The 26,002-nt window shown below is 39.4% G+C and overlaps 1 protein-coding gene across 1 annotated transcript in view; it reads left to right on the forward strand.

Annotated features, from left to right (window-relative positions):
* The first annotated feature begins 244 nt into the window (after positions 1-244).
* LOC149272611 (igLON family member 5-like) overlaps positions 245-26,002 on the forward strand; it is a 116,568-nt gene continuing 90,810 nt past the window's right edge. Inside the window, exon 1 of the mRNA XM_089506899.1 lies at positions 245-361. Within this exon, the coding sequence (XP_089363025.1) occupies positions 245-361 (117 nt within the window). The remainder of the gene's footprint in view (positions 362-26,002) is intronic.

Here is a 26,002-nt window from a genome sequence, read left to right on the forward strand (position 1 = left end):
AAACGGCTGAAAAATATACGTCAGCTCAGTGTTATTTTTCCGAGCCGTGTATATATTTGCGGCATCAGCTCCAGAAATCAGCGTTCAAAGCTGTGTGATTGTGGTTTGTCCCTGTCCTTGGAATAAGAGAGATCTTTACTGTCAGACCGGCCTACACATTGTGCTTTTTTACGTTCAGAAAGAAAAGGAGGAAAAAAAAGTTATTAAATACCTATGGTAGATGAAAAAAAATGCCTTGAATACAATGGAGTACTTTGGCCGAGAGGCCCTGAGCAGTGACCCAGCCACCCAGACCTCTGCGGCCTCCGTCCATTATACTGAGCGCCGTCATATCTATGCCTTAGCTGTGGCAGCTGTGCTAGTAAGACACAGTCCGCCATTTTGTATATGGGCCAGTTACAAGAGGGATCTTTGATCTCCTCAACCGGCCAATGTAGCAATGATCGCCCAATATTGGCGTCCAATGAAGCGTTACAAAACTGGAGCATAATGTTATCATCTTTTTTTTACATTGTACCAACGATCCCTGCGGAATTTCTCACAGTCCCTACATTCAAAGGGTCTGACGGCCTAAGATGAAGTGATACAGAGGGCCTGGCGCGCAATCTTAATAATTGTACGTATCCCTTTTATTTCTGCTACCTAAACCTAGTAGCCATATGATCTAAATATTAGAGGCATTATGGGAGGGGCTTAGGTAGGATGTCCATTTTAGCCACTCCCATTTGCCACTCGGGGCAAGTTTGATTTAAATCCAACACCTGCTTTATGCCCCTTGTGGGAAAATTTGAACCACGAAAATGAAAAGGGTTAAAAGACCACCTTTTTTCTAGCAGTACATATTGGATTTTCCATCAAGAGATAGTGTCGAGCCATGTAACCACCTGTCCGGCATGTTTAACTCCTGCTTAATAATTTACTACGTATTTAAAAGCCAGAGTTGAGAAAAGCCAACAAGATGTTTATCACGGAACATTTAAGGCCCATATCGGCACTCAGACAACTCTCCAGAACGCCTCTAATGTTGTCTTACATGATATACAGCGTTTTCTTTATGGAAAATCATCACGGAGAGGGCTGGAGTAATGCTAGATGTGAGAGGAGCTCTATAGTCCATGCGATCAGTAAAACCTAATTACGAGACGAGGCCTAGGGAGAGAAAAAAAACTCACGTTGTTCTTCCAACGGTGACGTGATGAATGAAGGAAATCTCTTTTTAATCTGTGAGGTCATCAAAATAGTGACTTAGTTATTCTGATTTTAAAGTCAGAAGGGGACGCTGGTGAAGATCTAATTACTAGATCCCCAGACTCTTCTTTATTCTGCTAATATTTCGAAAGCATAGGAGCACAAGGGTAATTGTGGATATGAACGCACACAAGGCCACAAACCACTTTGAGGAACGCATCCGACATGGGGGTTACCAGTTGGAGGTTAAAGGTCTAAGAGAATCTCCTACATTTTGAATTCTTGATTATATAATTTTGTCCGTGGAAACCTACCCAACAGGCTGGGCAACTTTTTGGGTTAATGTCTAAAAGTTGAGTAGAGTGAAAACCATTTCCACTTTTACAAAACGGGACAGAAAGTAGCCCTGGTCTAACTAGCCGACGTACGCATCGGGAGTGTGAACACTAGAGATCTCATGGCCGCTCTATGTTTCAGAATATCGAGCACAAAACGCAATGTACAGTAAGTGAGCGGAAACTGGAGACCCTTCCACCCATAGCAGACAACTTCTTTGTACTCAATAAAATTATTCAAGTCAACACCATATCATTGGTCAGCTTGACCAAGTGGGTCAACGTCAATGAGCATTCTTATTATATGTCCTGGAGAAGATAACCATGTTGGTCAACCAACCACAAATCCATGTCCAATAAGATGGTCAAACATAAAAAGTAATATGGTGGAAAGATATCTGTAAATAAACTACAGAGTTGAATTTAAGTGGTTATTTTGTCTCGGCCCCCACCCGTTTTAAATATAGGCAATAAAAATCTACTTATTTTGTAACAATAGGCAAATTATGATCTTTTTCACTGTTGGTCACTTTTCCCTTGGCGTTCAAGATGGAACGCTTTATCTTCTGAATATTTCATTCCATTGATTGTATTATATTAGGACTCATTCAATATAATCTTATTTACATTTAGCAGCGAGTTCCTTCCCAAACATTCTAGAGAACATTTTTAAGAGAGACTAATTTGTTTTAAATATTTGAAAAAGGGAAAAAAAACACGCTAAACATTTAATAGAGTAGAAAACTATTTGTAACATCAATGGTTTAAATCCCATTTTTATCAGGTTACTAGAAGCATATTGACTTTCTTTGTGGATTTCTTTAAGCTTGAACGGAAACTCGTAAACTGATAATGGAACTTGTGATTTCACCCTAAAAAAAAAAACTGCTCTGTCTTCACCCGGATTGGCCATCATAAAAATATCCACTATAAAAAAATACTTGCATAATTATTAATTAATTTGAATAGTTTTTATGCAAACATCAATGTACTTATTATTAAAAGTATACATTGCATTTAACATTAAATATAACATTATTTAGACAAAATAAAAGGTCAGAGGCTTAGAGGTTATGTAAGAAAGTTTTACTTTACTGAGAGGGTGGTAGATGGGTGGAACAGCCTCCCAGCAGATGCGGTAGTGGCTGCTACAGTGAAGGAATTCAAACATGCATGGGATAGGCATATGCCTCCGGAATCTATGATCAGAGGAGATCTCTTGGACCATTTTCCTGGAAAGATCCCAGGAATAATAATCTGCTAATAACAGGAAAACTATCACCTAGGGCAGGGGTGTCCAAGTTTTTTCTACAGTGGGCCACTTCATCAGAATTGTATACGTGCGCGGGCCGCACTTATTTTTCACTGTGAGAAAATATAGCCTTTAATAAAATATGCAGATTAAAATAAAGTAAACAACACAAAACCTGGTTGGCTGGGCATGATAGGAGTGTGATTGCTGTCAACAATCATATAGAAATTAATGGTTATTGTATTTTTTTGTCCAATTTTAGTGCGTTAACCACACTTTTCTTAAAAGTAACACCACAATTGGACAAAAAAAATCAACAATATGACTTGGCATGATAGGAGTGTGATTGCTAACAACTCTTTTTATACCAGGCGACCAGTAAATGCTGGAACCTAGGCATGATGGGACTGTGACTGCTGTTAGCAGATTGCTGTTAGCTATTAGCAATCACACTCCTATCATCCCAAATCAGCCAGTACATGGTGGCTGTAAGTGCAGAACCCATACCGCTGGCAGCATCAATACACAAGGGGGGCAGCTAGCCAGGTTTTAGCATGTACTGGCTGACCTGGCATGATAGGAGTGTGATTGCTAACAGCAAACACACTCTTTTTATACCCAGGCAACCAGTAAATGCTGGAACCTAGGCATGATGGGACTGTGACTGCTGTTAGCAGATTCCTGTTAGCTGTTAGCAATCAGACTCCTATCATCCCAAATCAGCCTCCTATCATCCCAAATCAGCCAGTACATGCTGGTACAGGGTGGCTGTAAGTGATGTGCAGACCCCATACTGCCGGCAGCATCAATACACAAGGGGGCAGCTAGCCAGGTTTCAGCATGTACTAGCTGACTTGGTATGATAGGAGTGTGATTGCTAACGGCAATCACAGTCCCATCATGCCTAGATTCCAGCACTTACACATCCATGCTATCACACACACAAATTCATTCATTCACAGATTCATTCCCTCAATCAGGCATACTCATTCAAACACCCACCCTCACCCCCTTACCTGCACCACAGCTCTCGATGCCGCTCACAGACTTCAGCAGGGGGCGTGGCCTCCCGCTTCCTCTGTGCAGGACAATAAGACCTCCCACAAGTAAGCAGCAGCAGGGCTCTTGTGATCCTGGCTGCCGATCTCACGCGGGCCGCACCGCATGTTGGACGACCCTGACCTAGGGTATTTAATATGATAAAAATTTGTGTAATGTATTCGCATAGCCATCGCTCTTAAAACCGGTTTAATAATTGGTGCAGAAGAGAGAATGGGTGAGAAATATCTACTTTAGCATAATCACTTGTATGGCTGATAAGATAAAACCATTGTAACAACCCCCAAAAAAAGGAAAATAGAAAATATTTTTTTTCACAATTTATTTTTTAATACTAAAAATGTAAATATTAACACATTGTGCCAGCTATACGTAAAGTTTAATTAGTGTAAAGTTTTACTAGTGTAAAGATTCACTAGTGTAAAGTTTTACTAGTGTAAAGTTTTATTAGTGTAAAGTTTCACTAGTGTAAAGTTTTACTAGTGTAAAGTTTCACTAGTGTAAAGTTTTTTTTCTTAAATAATGAAATCATTTTAAATTCTGGTAATATATTTGAAAATCTTAAACTGTGCTTATGGGACGTTTTATATATTATAGGTAAAATTTACACACACAAAAATGCGATGGGTCACTTCTGCAGTAGTTTTATTTTTTTCGGATTAAAACAAAAGCTGACGTTCCTTCAAGCACTGTAGCGAAAACATGAAGTTATGGAAATGTCACATTCTATATGCAGAATGATCTTTAAACACATGGCGTATCCAGAATTGATGGGGTCCAAAAAAAAAAAATAGCTTCTTCTTTTCTGTCGCAAGCACAGGAGGGAGCCGGAGGTAGATATCAAGTGAGCAAATGAGAAAAGGGCGAGAGAGAGAGAGCTGTAGGGGGGGCAGCATCTATACAGAAATGCTGCAGTAACAAAAGCCTTCTGGATAAATCAACCATGAGCATCAGAAAACCCACCAACCCATACGCCCCCCACCAACCGAAAACCTCAACACCCTTTCATTGGCTCCCTGGCCTGTCATTTGAAAGACAGGCCCCTGCCCAATGGCAGTCCTGATTGGTCTCAAACTGCTGCCTATCATATCCCATCTGTCAGAAGCCCCATATGGTTTGCAGAAGGAGAGGAAAGTGTGTGTGTGCGTCTGTTTGTATGTGTGTGTTAAAGGGGGGTGAAAGGGGAAGAAGAGAAGGAGGGGGGTATTAAGAAGGTACCAAAAAAAAAAATAGCAGAGGCAGAGACGTGGGGAAAAAAAGAGAGAGATAGAGGAGGAGGAGAAGGAGAAGGAGAGGGGGAGCTTGATAGATTCCCATCCAGAATTCCTTCTATTTTCCATCCATTCCGACACGGTGCCTCTTCACTCATCATCATCTCTCTCGTTTTCCCATCGCTGAGAAAGAAGAGTGTACGGAGAAAATACAGGAAGGCGGGAGGGAGGGGGGAAAGGGTTAACTAGTAAAGAGATTTTAAAAAAAAAAAAAAAGGATAAGAAGAGGGAAAAAAAAGAAAAGAGAAAAAAAACAATCAAGGATCAGAAGATCGTCCGGGGAGACGGAAAAGGAAATAATTTTTAAAAATGAACGTGCCACTTCAGCGGGTGAGCCTGGCCAGTATGGTCATCGTGATGCTGACACAAGGTACCGGAATGTTTCTTAACGCTATCGATACAATGTATTAGATGAGCAAGCCTATCGACGAAGGGCCAGTCTTTTGCTGTAGCCTGCCTGCGTGCGATGGTACTTGGTGGCATTCTCAAGTCCGTAAAGGGTCTATGGAGGTGGAGGTGAACGCCATTTAACCCTTACAAGGCTAATAGTGTGCGCAGAGTGTTAAATACCCCCCAGCTATCAGAGAGGGGGTTGAATATGTAAAAAAAAAACCAAAGAAGCCACCATTTCCATTCATGAAAAGGTCCGCTTCGGGAGAGGTGGAAATTTTTGGATTTTTTGTTATTTATCTTGTTGTTTTATGGTGGAAGTTAAAAAGTGCGAGGAGGGACACAAACCCAGACATACTTACCTCTATGGGATTGCATGGGTTTTTATGTAAGTTTAAGCGCACCTGTCCAAGGGTGTCCTCTGTGTTAGAGTTTTTGGGGGGTTATGGGGGGGTGTTAGGGAAGAGAGGGGTTAATAAGACACTTTTAAGGCTTCTAGCAAATGAAGAACATACTTCAAATGGGAGAACGCACTAAAGTTCTTTACGAATCAATCATAATGATTTTCATGATTCCGTCGTAGTTCCTCCAGTTATGTGATTTCTTTATGAGGTTTTTTGATTGATGCTCTAAGGTTTTTTGGACAGCTCCCTTCAATCCTGTAGGAGTTGGAAAAAGATTGCCGGGTGTGAGAGGTTAATGCAAATACATGTATAAAGGATATGGGGGGGGGGGCGGAGGGGTAGGGGGGGTAGGCTTTACAATTAGTGACAAAACTCACCCCCCCCCCTCCGGTGACATTTTCATTACCCCTCTCCTACTGTTTCTATGCACTGCAGAGCTGTCACTGGGAATGTATGAGTTAATTTACGAAGCGGAATGGATCTCCCAGGAAATTAGGTTGTTGAATCAATAGGGGGGGGTCTACTCAGAGAGCCTGGTGATGACCTTTGATCCCGCACCAGGACCCTGGCTCACTGTATCAGAATTCTCCTGGTCTGTGCTCCTGCAGCTGTGTGCAGAACCTGCTGGGTAGAACATCTGTTCCAGACAAAGCTGTTTAAAAGCTGGAATCTTTAATGTATGCTTTACCCTCCACATATATGTACTTGGCACCCCCCCACACACACACACTATACATATATATATATATAAAGATATATAATGTCCCAGCGTTATTCCATCATACATACACCTTTATAAACGTATATACCTTTATAGCCTTTAAATAAAGAATTATTTATCTATTAAGGACATAACAAACTGTATTTATTGTTTTTAAAACACGTGCATTCTATATTTTTGGCAAAAATATAAATAATTTTAAATATTTTTAAATATAAATTGAACAATTAATACATAATCATTTATTTTTAAGTATTTTTTAATATACATTATAATTTTAATATTTTTCTGGTGAGTTGTAAAATCTAGCTTGCCTCCTTTCTCTCTACCGACCCCCCCCCCCCCTCCCCCCGGCATCTGACGGCTGCCACCGTCATCATCCTCAGTCGGAATGCAGATGATGGACGTTTTTTCCCCCCAAAATCCAATGAATTTGAAATGAGAAATATTGTTTAACCCCTTCCTTGCTGCTAACCAGTATTGTGTGGAAATTAAATCACTAGATTGACCTTCTCACTCTATGCTCTAGATTGTAAGCTATTTTGAGCAGGGCCCTCCTCAACTGGTTAGTCAAATTGTTATTTTACATACTACTTGTTATGTCCTGAATTTGATGGCACTATATAAAACAATAAATAATAATAATATGCCCCAGCGAGGGGGGGGGCAGTTTTGCATGCTCACTGCACTTTTTTGTTTCTTTTCGGCTTTTTTTTTGCTGCAAAAGTCAGAAATCTGATTTCGTTTTAACTCCTTGTTTACTGCAATGTCTTTCCTGCAAAAATTAACCCATTTGCCCTTTCGCCTGGGCACACGGAGCGCGCGGTAGCTTCCAGTTTTGAAAGTGGAGACTTTTTAACCCTGTAATATTATCTTTGAGAAGACATATAGGGAAGACGTATCATCCTTCATCAGGAATAGTCAACATCTGTGATCACGGAAGCTTTGAAAACTGTCAGGCTGAGAGTGATGGAGGTGGCATGCGCGAGATGACAGACACATCATTACTCAACGCTTAAGCCTGTAATATCCTATTATTCTGTACCATCGACTCACAATCTTTTCAGTTTTTTGGTTATGAAATGGTTAATTTTATTTCAATATGTCCTAAGAGGAGTCTATCAAGATAAAATGTAACCATTATCTTCCTGTCTTGTTCATGAAATTCTATGGAACCTATTCACTAGACGGAGCATTGACAGGTGAACAGTGGTTTTAACTCTTTAACATCACTCTACATCATCCAGGGCCAGCTCAAAGCTTCTTGCTGGAGAAACCAGTGTTGACCCTTTATAACGAATAGTGAAGTTGAATCCACAACCCTCCCTTTAGTGAATAGACTCCTCTGTGTATTAGGGAATTGTGATACATTCTAATACAACATCAGGTATACATCACTAATTACGACAGGGTCATGGTAAATATGAAACTGTGGAGGCCTATGTAACGTTTGACGGGTTTCAGTATTTTCTTTTAATCCGCCTTGTACTTGTAGCGAGTTCAGTCCTAGGAGTTTGACCCGCACTCTCGGATCCATACTCCGTTATATTTTCAGGGTCTAAAACCCTTTAACTTTCATGTTCTTCCCTGATTTCATGGCCCATGCGTCGTCCAGCAACCCCCTTTTCTACTACAACCCAGGTATCCCCATACGCTCCGAAATTGATGTTTCTGGTGGGATTTGTTTGAAAGGCACAGTAACTTAGTATTGATAAGAATGTAGAATGTTTGTGACGAGTTATTAGAATGCCGCTGCTTTTACTATAAAACCCTACAAGCAGTGTCGACGTGCTTCAGTGGTGAAAATCATCTATTGCTGTCTATCGGAGATGCAGGAGATCTCTTATTAAAGAATTCTGTTGGTTATTGACACAAATTGATAATGACTTCATATCCTGGCTCCAAAATGAGGCACAGACCATCTGCGTTTCTCTACCAAGCACTAGTGATAAAGATCCTAAGGGGTGCAAACCCACAAGGAACACTTGACCACACGTGATCCATGGTCACCAAAAAAGTATAACTATAAAGTAACTTAGTCCATTGCTTTGAAGGCCAATAGAATGTCCATAAACGCTATGGACTACGTTATTGTGCAATGGTAAAGCTCGATAATAAAGGCAATTCTTAAACAAGAAATGTTATATTTAACTTACATATCTTCTACATACTAATTAATTACATATTAATTATCTGTATGGCTCTTAAAACTTTGCCCCCTACTATAGCAAATGTTCGAAAAGGGTCTCCTACCACCTTTCCACTGGGGCAATTGGGTTCATCATGATTGTACAGACTATAATATGAAGAATTAGCATTCTTGGAAGAGTGGAAGCATTTAGTGGAAATATGTTTACTTATCCTTAAAAAGTAAAAAAGGAAAAGTCCTAAATTTGTATATTGTAAAGATCAAATTTGGTCCTATACCTATAAGATGGATGGAATCTTGGCATTGAATATATTCACTTAAATATTCAACAGGGTTCCTTTAGGTAAATGTAGTGTAAGAAATACCCAATGAATTTAATTCTTTTTATTTTTTATAATAAAATCCCCCCCCATTTCTATCCCGAAAACCCCATTTTTTTATGTTATTTTCTTTTTGCAGTTTCTGTTTATTTGGTATCCCAGTCTTTAATATTTTCTACGCCCCTGCATTCATTAAAAAATTATCTTAAGTAGGAAGGAAAAAAAAAATTCAACTCAAGCTGGTTTGCGGTAGTAGAGGAATTAAGATCGTAATGCTGCATTTTATATTATTTTGGTGCTTTCTAAATAATGTACAGAAATAATAAAAATAATCATAACAATTACAGTGTGATATAGAGGGTGGTTGGCGCCCAGAATGTGCCAGTGTTCCGTGTTGATCTGTCGTTAAGCCGCAGTTCATGTGCGGATTACTACATCCATTTATCCCGGGAAAGGAATTTGAAGGTATAATATTGGTATCATGCTGCAATCCCGCATAAACTGCTGTTTATTTAAATGCCTGTTAAAACGGGGTTGTGTTTCAATAACCTTTTTCACGCTTGATGCAGGTTTTGTATTGTTCTAATGAACAGACAAAATCGCATTAATATTTTGTGATAACATCATCATGGAACTTTCTTCATGAACGTTGGTCATCGAACGCTGAATAATGGCAGTAGATGTTTGAGTCTTTACATCATCAAACGGGCAGACAAGATGGACCAATGGGTCTGATCTCCTGGCCAATTCTGGTTTTTGATGGATGGAGGGAAGAGTAGAGACCATTAAAAGGCCAAGTGTCTTGTTATGATGGAGGAAGGGTGCACATGGCCAACTGGGGTTGAATGGGGGGGAGAAGAAAGGCAAGTGGACAAGGAGGAGGACAAAGAGGTAGAACTGGGGACAAGATATGAAAACTCTTGTGAAACGTGGTGGAATGTTGGACGAGCAAAACGGCCAGGAGTGGTGCCATGATGGAAGAGGTGGACAAGGCCAACTGGGGTTGGATGGCAGAGTAATAGAGGCAGATGGACAATTAGGAGGACAGAGGGGTAGAACAGGGACAAGATGTGGGACAACTGTTGTGAAAGTTGGTGGAATGATGGAATAAAACAACCCGGAGTGGTGCCATGATGAAAGCCAGATGGATTAGGAGGAAGACAGAGAGGTGTGGAAAGATAGAAGAACAACAATGGGTTAGAAGTATTGCCAAGATGGGTAGAGTATCAGGGGTCATTGAAAACTAAGGGGTCCAAAAGGAAAACACTTTTGGAATACAGAAAAGATTTGGAACCATAGGGAGGTCGGGAGAAATGGAGAGTCTTATGAGGAAAAGCAGGACAGTAGTAGGGACAGTGGGTAATTTGGGATAAAGACTAGAAGATACCATTTATAAGGGAGTCTGGGAAATGGTAGACAATAGTTAAGGAGAAACACTTAAGGTGGTAAAAAGAGAGGTAAATCATTAAGATAGTGGAGATCAGGACAGGCTCGATTAGTTACTTTATTTGTTGATGTGCGCTGTTTAGGGGATATGATTTCTCAGACAGACGTGTTTTGTTGTTATTGCCAAATTATGAGCTGTTTTAGTGTGGCTCTTAGCTCATATTAGGTATTTTTCTGATTCTAGCACTGACCCAATATATATATATCTCTGGCTTGCTAGCTTCCCGAGCGTGTCATTTAGTTCAATTTACACTCTTGTGGATATCCCCCCTGTTTCTCTTACATATAACTCAGAGCTGCCTCACATATCAAAACCTGGCAACCTGTCGTTTTTATTGCACTTTGCTGATGGAACCGCGAGTAGGAACCACTAGCCATGGTAAAGAGATAACAAGTCAGCTGAGCACTTTGCCAGTTGAAGAAGCAGGGAACAGCGGGGAGGCAGGTGACTCACGGAGCTGTCATCTCCCACTAATTATCCGACATCCTCTCTGGAGTTTGATTCTCCGGCTCCACTGATCTCAACAACCTCCTTTTTTCCCTGGACCTACTGTGGGACGTGATACATTAGGGACAGCATTTGAATTATAGTTTGGGGCCCCCATTGCTGATTTTACACCATGACCCGTACACTCTGATGGTTGCCCTTGGTCGTCTAGCAGTAGACAAGATAGGTACATGCCTCCTCAATGAAGACCACTCTCAGCAGGTCGCCACATTTCTAGGGTATCTGGAAGTATCTTATGATGTCATACTTTTACTCTTACCACATAGCGATACATGTATATCCCTGCCAACTGGAGCAGGAGTCACGTAGATGAAACAAGTTACCTCTAATGTTCCACTACAGTTAAAGGATTCCATACTTACCCAACCTACTGGTCATCCATGGGATAGTCGAAAAAGTTAGATGCCGCCTAGAGCGGGCCTACCATTTCAAGCAGCCTTAGACCATTTTCTCCTTTCCAAAATGTATATTCCAGCCCCTTCCAAAAAAGAAAAACAGGGAGACGGAGCGAAGGAGTGAGGTAATAGGGCAGGTTAGAGAGTATTCAAGGAGGCTGTTATGCCCAAACATTCTATGATAGACCGGGCTGTATTCCGTTGCACGCTTGGGGCCAGGAACCCATTAAACTGATGATCTAATGCCGCAGAACCCATGGATTATTCAGACAGCCCGTGGGATGGAAAGAAGAAAAAAACCCTTGAGAGGTATTAAGGATGTCATTAACATTTTAACTCTTTGTAGCTAAAAGTGTCAGTGTGTCTAATACCGAAATCATAATAGATTTTAACGTCTTGCAATTTCATTAAAATTAATTATGTACACTCTAGATTGTTTGTTTGAAATTCAGGATCTTTTATACATTATATATATATATATATATATATATATATATATATGTCCATGTAATTTCCAGTCATTTTATAAATATTTGCTGTATTATTTATTATTATTAAGATTATTAATAATAATTAATTAATAATTGGTATTTTTCTGCTCTTGCTATGAACTGGCACAATCGTCAGACACAATACACATTTTTTCCAGAAAATATTTATATATTTTTTTCCAGAATGCACAATATTACCAACTGGGAAAATAATTGGTGCACATGCAAAGTAAGGGGAAATATCACAAATCAGTTCATACTGTGAGAATTTTATGCTTTATTGATTTTTTTTCCAATTGAAGTGGTTTACTGTAGAGAGAGGGGGCAGAAAATTGGCTAAAATGAATGGGGGGGGGATAAGATTTTTGGATCATATCAACAGGACAGCTTGCTAAGGACAATTTCCCATATGGAGGCAATCTCACTTTATTCGAAATATATTAAAACTTGCATTTATCCTGAAAATTATTCAGGCAAATCTTTTGTTTTGTTTGTAATCGCATTTATTTTTTAAAATCTGTTTTTGTTTTTTCAATAATTGTTCCGTTGGCCTCTGAGGATGGAATAAGGTGGAGTTCTCCTGGGATTGAAAGGGTTAAAAATCCCGGTCTGTTTACCAGCTCTGTTGCCCTTAGGAGATCAGGCCTTTTCTTTTTTGCATCTCGGAGGGGAGCGTTTTGCTTAATCATGCGATTTCCATAGTCCCTGAAACGTCCCTTTTGCCAGAGGCCTCATTGTCTGTTGACTTGATGTCTCCTGAGCTGCATTGTCCTTGAAGTGTCAGATGTCACTTTAATTGTTCCGCTACAGAATTAACATTGTTTTACTTACAAACGTAGAACCTGGCCGCAGAGAGAGAGAAACCCCTCGCACCCCCATTGTATGCCTGAAAAGCATAGTTCTTGCTATTGATTTCTTCTTCAGTCTCCGCTGCCTCTTCTGATGGATGAATGTTCCATGTATCCACTTCCATTTCTGTGTATCTGTAGGTTGCACAAGGTCATCTTTTCGGATGACCCGGTGTCATGGATGATGAATATATATTTGACCTTTTTTGGGTAATTAGCTAATGTATATCTAAAAAAACTCAATATCTTCCTTAATTCCATTGGGTTAGAGTAGGGGGGGGCGCTTTTTTAAAAGCTTTGACCGTGGCCCATGTTGGCATTACTGGCTCCTCTTAAAGGGATTAAACAAAGTACAGGAGGAAAGTTTACGGTACTTTAATAGAGGAGAAAACTTACAACAAGAGAGCAGAATCTAACACTAGAGGGTCAATGTTAGATGGATAAGTGGAATGGTCTCCCAGCAGAAGTGGTAGAGGGTAATACAATGAGGGAATTGAAACATGCATCAATAATTAATAACATCTAACGGAACTTTCCAGTTTTCTGCACTATAGAAATGACAGAAGGTACTTTTTCATCCAATGTAAGCCCTACATGGTCAACAAAGACTTTATTTTCTAAATGTTTTAAAGAAATAACACACCTTGTGAAATCTTCTGTGATCTTTTGTGATATATTTTAGATTGTACTGTTATTATTATTATTATATATTATTTTATATTATTATTACTATTATATATTATAATTATTATTACTATTATATACTATTTATTATTATTATTATTATTTAATAATAATAACTAATACTTTCCAATTATACTATCAGTAAAAATATGAACATTTTGGATCATGTGAGTGAATTCCATAGAAACACACACAAAAAAACTATTCAATCTTGAACAAAGGTGTTTGGATTCTTCCTCCATAAATTGACTATAATTCCCATGATCATCCACTAACTAACAATCCACTAGAAATTCGCCAACCTAAAAACAAAATTCCCCCCAAAAACCTTTTACCCAAACCAAGAAAATGACATGCAGAAGGTTGTCTGGAACGTTCCTTTCACACCTGGGGGCTTTTACCAAAAAAAAAAATATATCTTTACAAAAACTCAAGGGTTATGCTAAAATCATTAAAACTCAGCAAACTGCAATTTTTATTTTTTATCCAAGTGTCTTTTGCTGAAGGGAAGATGTAGTCGCCTTAGCGTTCAGCTTCCCAAGCTCAGCACCCAGCTTGTCGCAAGCAATGAAGCTCTTGAAGTGTCGCTCGCTCGTTTTTTTCCTTTTCTCTGGAAGCTGCTAAGGTGCTGACGCCTATAATTCTCTAGAAGGAATACTGGGTTTGTGCTTTAACTACACGGCAGAGAAATCAATAGGGCAGAGGGGAGAGGGAGAGATTTGTAGGGAAACACACAACGAGCTGCATTGAGGTGACAGCTGTGAATTCTCTCTGCAGTGTGCGAGAAACGAGGAGAAGAGAGGAGAAACCTACTGTCGGTGAAACATTGTATCGGTGTCTACACACCTGCGCTTCCGCAAGAACCCTCGAAGGTTAAACGGGGAGGCTTTGTAGGCTGATCCGGAAATTAATCTAACACCGCCATCTTATAAACAAACATAGGCGTACAGATGATCTCCAGGTCCACCAGGCCATGATGCTGACCATAAAGATCTTTCCATATTATGGAACATCATAGGAGTATCTCATGAGTTGGATCTTGTATGAATCACAAAGTACACTTACCTATAATTGCTGAAATACTCATCGTTTTGACCCAGAGATACAGAGGGGTCTTCATCAGATATAGCAATTAAAGCATCAAGACTGGCCATACTCTCTGGCCAAACAGTCCATAAGGGTTCTTGTGCTTCCTCCATAAGGTTCTCTTATGGTCCAACACAACATTAATAAGGTCCACTTCTCCCTCCAGGCTTGCTTGTGGTTTGTCATCCTCTATATTGAAAACATTGGTTTGGTTCCTAGTTGGTAGCCATGATCTTCAGTAACACTGTACTTTACATACCACAATGGTCTCTATGATTGATGATCTGATCATCTATTGAAGGCCAACTTGAGAGAAGATGGCTCCATGCCACCCAGGCCAGCTGACCCCTTTTTCCCCATTGTCCCCAATCTTTCCTAAGGCAGCCCTTCCCATTTTATTTTGGTTTAACGCTTGTGGGAAAGGACAGCGTTGGCCCAATTTATGAAGAAGGCATATGTGACAGCAGCTCCTGGTTCTCTAGAGTTAGACAAAGGAACATTCATGAATTCCAGAGCCGTGCTCGGAGATGAAAAGCAAGTGTTATTTACGCATATCAAAACCGATGCATGTTTATCAATCCCAAACTACCAACTAACCTTAGACGACCTTTTTCCTCCAGTGCGCATTAATATGAGACATTTACTAATGGCATTCAGGACTAAATTACATGTCAAGCGCAATTTCCTCCCGCATACCCTCTAGAAAATAAAGCCGATTGACCAAGACAAATGTCAATGTAACTTTTTTCATACAAAACTTAGAATTGTAGATCCTTAATTATCAACAAACATGAAGCAGCCACAACATCTTCTACTTAATTCTCACTGGTCAAATCATCAATCCCGGAGTCTGTCTCTTGTTTAACGTTGGGGGTAATTCATGGTATCCTCTAATTCGCACTAAATTAACCTTATAATGGCTATTTTTCTAGGCTTTCGCAAGACATATACAGTTAAACAACTCATGGAACCCGGGATGATTGTTACGCATTCACGATTTACTCTTCCTACTGGGAAGATTCATATCCTACACTGATGTGAAGATACTTTTGACGCCCAATGCTGTTATTACTAATTACTATTATCGCTAAAATTCACGCGGTCCAATATGGACATCTCTAAGACCAAAAAGTTAGCACTCAACATTTTAGTATCATACGGCTACACTATTGCTTAGTCCAGATGTACAATGGATACAAAGTCCATATGTTCCTGCATGGAATCTTCATGTTGACCTAGTATTTGTTACCTTAGCTCCAACGTATTTCAAAAATGTGTAGGTACGTCCACTCTTAGGCACACTCCATGCCGACGTGGTTGGTCAATGGTGGCATTGATGTTCTTGATGTCATAAAAAAAGACTAAGGTTTGGCCATCTTCTCCATAAAATGATAACCATGAGATATCTCTCTAGCACCCACATTTGCATTTTTAGCTCATATATGTGCTAAAGCTCCCTAATTAGTGAACTTAAATTTGATAGAACTGCATTTTTACCTACATTACTCACATTTTTAAAAGTCTCCAGCTTTTGGAGGGGATTTGGCCAGGAAACTGAGAGCTGTTTTTAAGTCTGCTCTTCTCCTGTTCATCATATTGATAGTTCTAGTTTATAGGAAAGCTTGGAGGTGAGAAGAGAGAGGCGATGGTGGGAAATGTTAGAAGTAGAGGCCATCTAGACTGGGTCAAAGCCTTAGATGGAATGTAAGGAAGTTTTAGTTTATTGAAAGTGTGGTAGTGGAACAGCTTCCCAGAAGAAGTGGTAGAGGGTAATACAGTGAGGGGATTTAAACATGCATGGGATAGACATACGGCTCCTAAATCTAACATAAAAACCAACGACTGATTAATGGTATCTATGAAGCAACCTAGATGGGCCGAACTGCCAGCAGATTCTATGTTTCAGTGTTACCTATTGGCTGATGGAAGATTAAAATCTGCTGACTGGTAAAGCCTTAAAATATTTTCAAATGTATACTCTTTTTAAGCTGAGTTTTAATTTAAGGAACATTATCGTCTGTAGTATAACAGTTAAATAAGGTCACATTTCTAGGGCTTTGAAAAATCTCATCATACGCCTCGAGCGTAAAGTATCTGCAAAGGGTTAATCAACGGAGTAAGGAGAAGATCATTGACTCTTTGCCATTTATTTTGTTTATCTTCTGTCCTTCATTGTGAAATCTCTGCACTCTGATTCACCTCAATCACAGAATATAAAACCTTACCGATGTCTTTGCCAAATCCGCTAAAGTTCAATGTCATCCTATTTCTGGTTCAGCAGTTAAAAGCATATGAGCGAATGAATGTGACAGTGATTGGGGTGGAAGTGTATGTATTCGGAAGCGGTATGAATAATTTGTTACGTCCGTACGGGCCAGTAAATCCGCACACGCACGCCGACACACGCTGACACACGCTGACACGCGCACATGATGATACCTGGCGACACACACAGATTATCAGCTCTGAAGGTACTCAGCGCTGGGATGCATCTCCATATCTCTGGGGTAAAGAAAGCCAGCCAGACGGAAAATGAGTACTACAGAAACAGCCCCGAGCTAGGTGTACGCTGACGATCTTCCTTGTACATGCCGCTGTGCGTGTTGTCTGTTTGCGTATACAATATCCATACACAGCTGTGTATTTATAGATAATGGCTTCACCCGCGCTACGCCGAGAAAACAAAAAACAATCTTGGATTTTGTCATTTAAAGAAAGTTTGTGAGTTTCTCCGTCTCCTTTATCACCTCTTCTCTTCTCTTTACATCTTCATTGCCATGTTAATGCTACCTAAACTCTCGTCTTTTATTATTAGCATGTGATGTATGTGAATATTTTTATTTACCATAAATTGATGTACCTATAGTATGGGGAGGTAGAATGAGCACAGTACACGAGTCATACAAATATTGTAATTGGGGTACATGAGAACATTAAGAAAGGAGGTCTCTAACCCGTAGGGCTTACAGTCTGGGCCTGACTGGGGATAACAAGGTGGTCATGTCACTTTACGGCCAATGGCTGCCTAATGACACACATTGCAGCACCCAATCTGCTGCTGGAGAGGTAGATTCAGTTAGTATGGGGTGGGGGGGGGGGTCAGCAGTCCTCCGGTGTGCCAAATAGCCAGTCCAGACCTGCCATTGGAACCATTTGGACTGGTAACGTTACAGCAGATAACCTTGATGTTCTGGTATTATAGGGGCTTGTACTTGTCTCAAGTAGCTGCTATAGAAAGTCCCCATGGGTGAAAAAAAGCTCTGACGTAAGTTTATGTCCTATAAGAATCCAGAGATACATGGAGCTCTTAAACGTAGCTTCAAGAATATTCTTAATTCTACTGAATCATAGATATTAGGAAATTTAGCTCGATGTAACCAGCCAAGATCATTTAAGCATTTGGTGGAAATCGTCAAAAGCACAGCTATAAAAGTACATTTCCAGATAATGCTCTCCCACTCATAAACTAAATTTTTGTTCATATACTCATGAAAAACCTTTCCCTAAATGTAAGAAAAGAAATACGGGCAACTTATGCCTTTCTCTCTCAACCTTTCAATCTATATCCTCCATTGTGGTTGGCACCATTGTCAACTGTTACATTGTATCTGCATTAGAACGTTCGGAAGGATTATGAGTAGGAAATTAACCTTGAAATTCTTTTGAGATCCAAGGTCGTTGTTGAGCGCTATGCTAATGAATTATCACTTTTGTTTAAAACAAAGGGTTTCCCAGTTGAAATGGATTTAGACAATAAACCCCATATGAAAAGGGATGAGCATGAATATGAGAAATGACCATTAAAATGTCAACACCATTATAAAAATGTGGACCGATATTTGCCAGTTTAAGGTTCTTTTGTCATACTGACCAACAAGTGGGCATCCTAGTAGCTCAACGGCTGTCATCAGGTGGCCGCTGGCCTTAAAGTGCACCAGTCTGGGGGGAAAAAAATCACTTTTTTTGTTTTAATAGAAGCTTCTTACAGTAACAGAGATCATTCAACTAATAAAAACTGTCTTTATTAATTCATCTTTATTAACTGATAAAGTAGGTCAAGTTTGCTTAAAACAAAAATCTGCTTCTCAAAGAAAAACATAATTAAATCTGGCAATTTAACTCAATTCTATACTTCTAGGGAAGGGTATTTGATACAGAAGAATGTATTTATTTAGAATGAAAAAAAGAGAAGTCGGAAGGCAGACACCGCAAGATTAAAAGTTGAAGATAGAATCACCAAACTAAACACCAAACAAGATTAAAACTGCTGATTCTACCAACGTTTACCTTGTATGCTTCTTGAGAAATGTCTTTGTGTTTCAACAAAAAATACATTGAATAATTCTTTTTCTTGTCTTATTTAATGGTTTCTCTTAAAAAAAATTGTATTGAAAATAAGTCCCAGTTTATTTTACTTTGAAGTGACCAGTTACTAACACATCAAACAAAGCCAGTACGTTCAAAGCCAACTCATTGGGTGCCATTTGGGCAAATGGGGCATCTCCAGTGAGCATCAAGGAGATAGATTTTATTCTAGAATATTTCAGGGATCTTCTACGTTCAGTACAAAGAGAGATGAAGAATGTGTGGGATACATCCATGGCGTTTGCTCCTTGACATAAGTCTAATTTCATTAGTGATGGCGTATGACATCATACCCCAGCGCTAACAGGCATCAAACAGCTGGAACTCAGGAGACCTTTGTGAAGATCTACCTGCCCCATCCTAGTAGACATAAATAACAGGACTCAGCAGTGGAATTAATAGCCCCCGGGCACATTCCGACTACGGAGCCCGGTACATCCCTGGCTACCTCTGTAGTTGCCATATCGGAAAGCAGTTTGGGTAAACAGATTTAGATGATGATGCTGTGAAGGGGACCTCTGGTTGAAACATCGATGTAGCTGAGAAGAGAGGACAGTGCGGGGATCTTGAACAGATTGTAAGAGCTGAACATGTTGCTGGAAAAATGAAATGTAGATTTTTGGCATGGGGCATGTGAGATCGGCCAAAGAATGAGAATCAAAGCAGAGAGAGAGAGGAGCAACTTTTTTGTTGGAATGAACCCGCTATGGACTGGGGCTCGTATAATATGCATCTACAACATACGGGCTGCTAGAGGTCAGCCATCCCTGTGCGCTGGAATGATGATGCCGGAGGGCTTGAGGGAAGGACAGGCAATCTAGATAAGAAATAGGAAGGTTGGGGAGGAGGGGGGGTAAGGGTGAGGGGGTGTTTGATTTCTGCGCAAGTGCTCCAGGGGGTATAAAAGGAGGCATGAGACAGACAGGCAGAGATTAGTATTTGGCAGTGTGAAGGGCTGTGAGCCTCAGACAGGAGACGGGCCGGGAGCAGTGGCAGGGGGTGGGAGCAGCGCGGCAGAGCCGAGAACATGTGCCGAGAATACCGATGAGGAGGAAAAAAAAAGACGCTCCGTCCTCCGGGGAAGGAGGGGGGGCTGCTGCATTCTGCAAACTCTCCAAACCTTTTATACAGGACCATCGAGGCCAGCCAAAAACCAACTATTACTAGAGGATGATTGTGCTATAATCTGACACTTACCCCAGTAACCACTTCCTAATCAATGCAGGCATATAATTACTCCGCAATGCTCCTGCTGAACGTCTCTAATTACCCCACGGTGCTGGAGTTCTATGTCTCTAAATACCCTGCCCTGCTCCAGCTCTGTGTATCTAATTACTTGGGGCCGTTCCAGCTCTAAATACCCCACAATGTTCCATTTTTATCCATCTGATTACGCTGCATTACTCCGGTTACAGTAGCTGAAGTACCCCGCACTGCTTCCACTACATAATGTCCATTTAATTGCCCCATTCTTACTGAGCTCATACGTGTATAAACATTGACTAAGGGATGTTTTAGCGAGTGAACACTCACTCTCACTGTCGTTCCCAGCATTATGAGTATTAAGACAGAGAGAGGCAATAAGAAAGCCTGACATCTTACATTAATACTTAACTTCATATGAGCCGAGCGATACTATTAAAAATGTATCACACGCATGTAGAACATGAACGGCACAGATGTTGAAAATGTTTAAAATGATACCCGATCCGTGATATTCACACGGGTGGTTTAGGAGGAAACACAAGGGGTCCTTGACCATCAAAGCCAGGAGACCCCAACGTCTTCTGAATAAAATGGGTAGCCCCCATAATCTTACAAGCAAATCAACTTAGAGAAACCTAGAACCTTCCAACAGATCGGCCCCCATTCGGCCCCATCTAGTTACCCATTTCTCCTGCTGTAAAGACTCAAACCTTAATCAGTCGTTGGTCTCATCTTAGATTCAGGAGCCATATACCTATTCCATGCATGTTTAGTTTTCCTCCTTGCACCCCTTTTCTAGGCCCATTCCCTTTTTTAAGTCTCCACAGGAACCCTTTGTGTTCTCCGCCATATTAAAATACGTAAAATGCCTTAGTAAATCAATGTAACAAGAGTAGCTAGACTAATTTACCAAAAATAATTAATACACCAGTAAACACGAAATCCTCGCTAAAAAAACACAAAACCCATAATGTTTTATAGTGTTTTGTTTTCAGAACTGGAAACTTAAAATGCAAAAAGATCCAGTAACTGGTAGAATTTATCCCTGGAAGGATCCCTGCGGTGCAAACGGTTTCGCAATGAACTGTTTTTCCTGTTTCTGTAATCAAAGTACGACAGAGGGGCATATAAATAAAAGACAAAATAGGAGAACACAAAGCTCCTTCTGTCCTCAATGTTTCGTCGAGTTGAAATAACACACTATAAAAATGCTTAAAAATTCGTTTTTTAAGAAAAAAAATCTTATTTTCTTTGGCTTCTATGAAAGCGGTTGATAAAATGATGTGCATCTCATAAATATGTAATATATAAAAAATATAAATATTTATATGATGTATGTCATTGTTTTACCACGTCTGCACTTGACCTAACAGCCCCTTCTCTTTTCCCTTTCAACCATGGCATATACAGTTACCCCTAGGGTTTTCTTGGCATGAATGTGCAATTGTATTATTCTTATTATTTATTATATTTTTTTCTTATTATTATTATTAATACATTTTTATTTTATTCTTATTTATTATATTTTTTATTTTAGTATTAATTTTTTATATTATTATTATTATTATTATTATTATTATTATTGATATACTTTTCCCTGTCCGGCTTTAAGGACCCTCTAATTGTCATCTTAATGCCTTAGAGTTTATCCTTGAAGTGTCCTACGCCGCTCCGTCTCTCGGTAGCGAAGGTTTTTTTGTTTTTTTTAAACAAACCCTTCTTTTATAAAGCACAAGTGGTTGTTGTGCATCATGTGACAGTTGCCATGGATACCAGACCCGGCCTGTTTACACGGCAACCAAAAACAAAAATCCTCGACTGTTATATGTTTTCCATGTAATAGCTTGTTTCGAACCTCGTCGAACTGTGAATGCATCACAAACACTGTAATTGCTTTCAGCCGAAGGTGAAGAGGGTAGGTTGAAAAAAGTGACATCTTCTCGGGATGTATAGAAATCTCTCTCAATGGATGTTTTTGAGGGAAAATCTATGTATATGGTTGCCAAGTCTCAACCACTTTGGTAGTATCACGGTGGGGCTGCCACCTTGGCTATTTCACACATTTTGCATGACACCAACTTGTAAGTCATTCATTGATGAGACCATCATCCACCAAGACCATGATCCACCAAGACCATGACCCACCAAGACCATGATCCACCAAGACCATGATCCACCAAGACCATGACCCACCTTACTGGTGCCTCCACAATTAATCCATTCTTCCTTTCTCCTGTATGGCTTAGTGGGTTAGAACTGGTTGCAGGATGGTTTTCTTATGTTATCAAAGGTTTTTAACAATCCAATTTCAGCCAGTTATATAGTCAAACATCTCATTCGCTACGACTTTGCTAGCTTCCCATCGTCACCCATTCTACACCCAATAACCCACCCCTCTTTATTTAAATTAAAACATGACAATGAAAACGCCAATTCATGCTGTTTGTAATGCAATCCCATCAGTTAATAATTCAATTCTTCATAAAATAATCATATTTAATAAATGCTTTTTTCATGTTCTTTACATTTTAAGTGAGTTTCTTTGTCGGACAAGGTTAACTTCAAGTCATCAACTCCAAGCCAGCATTTTAAATGATGTTAACAAAAGAGAAAAAATTGATTCGAATAAAAGGAGACACTGATACGTTTCATTAAATCAAAACTATCAAATGTATCTGTACGAGGCACGTACTGGCTGTAAGGTTATTCATTATTGAATTCTTGGTGGAGAGAAGCTTGAATGAAACATTACATTAATATACTCCAGGAATGTATCAATTTTATTTTTTGGGGAGGAAATATATCCATTTTAAAGAAGTGGGTTTGTAGCTTGTAATACTAAACCATACAGTTAGACATCTCCAAATCCGTGTAGGAATGATCTTAGTTTTTAACCCCAAAGTATGGGGATAGGGAACAATGGCGGTGGCCCTTAATTAAAGAACCTTGCCGAGTGTTCGCCAACTGACTTTCAGGGATTGATGATGGGGACCCTCAACCGTGGAACCTTGCCAAGTGGTTGCCACCTGACTTTGAGGGATTGATGATTGGGGTCCTCAACTCTGGAACCTTGCCAAGTGGTTGCCAACTGACATTCATGGAATGATGGTGGGACCCTCAACTGTAGAACCTTGCCAATTGATCGCCCATTTGGTTTAATAATTTGTCATCATGTTGGTAATCAGGTCATGGCTCCTCCTTTAACAGGAAGTCACGACTCCTTGCCCACTTGGTTTTGGGACCAAGAAATCTGAGCAAAATGGTTGAAACACGGGAAGAAGTGGGCAGAACTATCTCAAACTGTACTGATTTGGCCTACATAAGAAGTTTTACGTCCAAGTCACCCTTCTGAACATCCCCAAAGTGGAGCTCTGTCCGTCTGACTATCAATAGAAGCAATGTCAAGTCATTCACATGGCTCGTTTGAATAATAATTATGTATGCTGCTCGTGCACATGAATAATAATGAGCCGATTAGACCACATTTGCTTCAGTGAGATTTGGTAGGACTTAACACGGAGATAACCCAGTGATAAAGCAGGTAATCAACTCTTCACTCTTCCTCAGAGCTTATTCACCAAATACAGAGATTCCTTAGATAACTAATCCCCATACAGACAAAAAAAATCAGAGAATTGTCTTTATTGGAGATATATTTTTCTTTTATTCACTCGGACATTTCAAGCTTTTATTAACAAATCCATTATATTTCATATTTCGGATAAGGGTTGTATATGCAACGGAGTAGGCTTAAGGGTTTTAACAAAGTAGAGGAGGAAAGTTTGTTTCAAAGAAGGAGGAGAAGTATTAGAACAAGAAGCCATCATCTAAAACAAGAGGGTCAGAGGCTTTGAGGGTAGTAGATAAGTGGAACAGCCTCCCAGAAGAAGTGGTAGAGGGTAATACAGCGAGGGTATTTAAACATACATAGGATAGATATATGGGTCCTGAATCTAAGACAAGACCAACGACTGATTAAGGTTTGAGTCTTTATATTTTCTAACACCCTCGGGAGATGTGGCAGCCAGAGTCGGACGCGGTTTGTTTAGTGGATCTCACATGGGGATCACTAAATGTTTCCATACACGTCCTTTCAGCTTTCACATTTAGGTCACCCCTAGGATTCTTTTTTACTTAATTTTGTAAAACTTTTAAGGGGTTTTTACACTCATCCATCAAAACAAACATTTACATTCTAAAACCTTTTTCTTGTAACAATTTCCCTCGTCCATTTCTTTGGGGACACTAAATGCAAAAATCTAATTTTGTTATGTGTCCTTTACTTTGTAACTTAACATGGAATGTATACTTTTTTTCTTACTTCTTTTTTTGTTTTTTTGCTTTTTGGTTTTGTTAACTAATAACAAAAACCGGGTGCTGTCATGTGGGTCCATCTAGTCTCCTCATTCTTCCTGCCATAAAGACTCAAACCTTAATCAGTCGTTGGTCTCGTCTTAGATTCAGGAGCCGTATGTCTATCCCATGCATGTTTAATACCCTCACTGTATTACCCTCTACCACCTCTGCTGGGAGGCTGTTCCACTTATCTACCACCCTCTCAGTAAAAACCAAATTAGGGCTGTATTAAATGATCAAGTCTCTAAAAATAAGTCTACATGCATTGCTGAGAATTAGCTCCTCCGAGAAATAAACCCTGTAAATCCAAACTCTTCTAGATATTGATATCCATATTTTATTTTTGCCATTTTTCTTCTAACTTTTGGAAGAACGCTTAGATTTTGCAAAAATCATGACTATGAGATATTTGACTTTAATGTTGCGAAAGTATCTATATCACAGAAACCAGATTTCTTATTAAAACCAATAATTATAGCAGGCATATGAAAAGCGATGCCTACTAATAAATGGTAATAAGAAAATAGAAGATTTATTTATGTTGCTTCACCGCCCACTTAATAACCTTCTATCGGATACATCAGTGACACACAGTCTTATCACAAAAGCCGCCTCGCGGGAGGCGCCTTAGAAAATTAAGATGGCTGCTCCCTGTAGCATTTTATTGGCGACTGATATTTATCAGAAAATTGCAAACGCACTCATGAAAAAAACAGTATACAAACAGCATTATTCCCACAACCAAATTAAGTAACTGCGCTCCTCCTTGAATACTAAATTTCCCTTCAGTAACAAAAATGGTTGAATTATTTTTTTTCTCCTTAATCATATAGAAAAATATTGATGTTTTCAATTTTATTTTTCTTGATCATATAGAATATTCAAAAGAAATCAAGAAAAAAATTATTTCAATATTTTTCTATATGATTTATTTTATTTCTTGATATGTCGTGATCATATAGAAAAGTTATTATTTTTTTCTTGATCATATAGAAAAATATTGAAGTTATTTTTTTCTTGATCATATAGAAAAACATTGAATTGTAAACAAAAGTAAAATGTAACACGTAAGCTATACAGCTACGTTGTATCTCTTGACGGTAATTAAAATAAAAATGTATTCATCTAAATCCTGATGGGCTTGGTAAAAATTACTAATTGTTCTTTTTGTTATGTGCCAACCTCTATGACTATTGAAAATTAAATTTCATGGTTCAGATATGTGTTGGGTAAAACGTTTTTTGTGTTAAAAGAAGGCAAAAAAGGGTCGGGAGTGAGTTATAGATCTTAATAATAGTTCTCTGGACCGGTTAATTATTATGATTTACCGACTTCGCGACCAAGATTGCAGGCTATCATAACTCATATCGATGAGTTTTAAATTCAAACACATGTGATATTTATAATGCCCTCTTCTCGTAGACCTCCGATGGTCTGGGTAAAAAAGGAAATCAACTTTGTTCTTTTTTTTTTCCACCCCCTCTGAGATTGATTATGAATATAGAAATATCACCATCAAAGTTTCAGA

Source organism: Sceloporus occidentalis, unplaced genomic scaffold (assembly GCF_023333645.1).
Source record: "Sceloporus occidentalis isolate IW3139 unplaced genomic scaffold, rSceOcc1.0.p SCAF_432, whole genome shotgun sequence".
NCBI classification, from domain to species: Eukaryota; Metazoa; Chordata; class Lepidosauria; order Squamata; family Phrynosomatidae; genus Sceloporus; species Sceloporus occidentalis.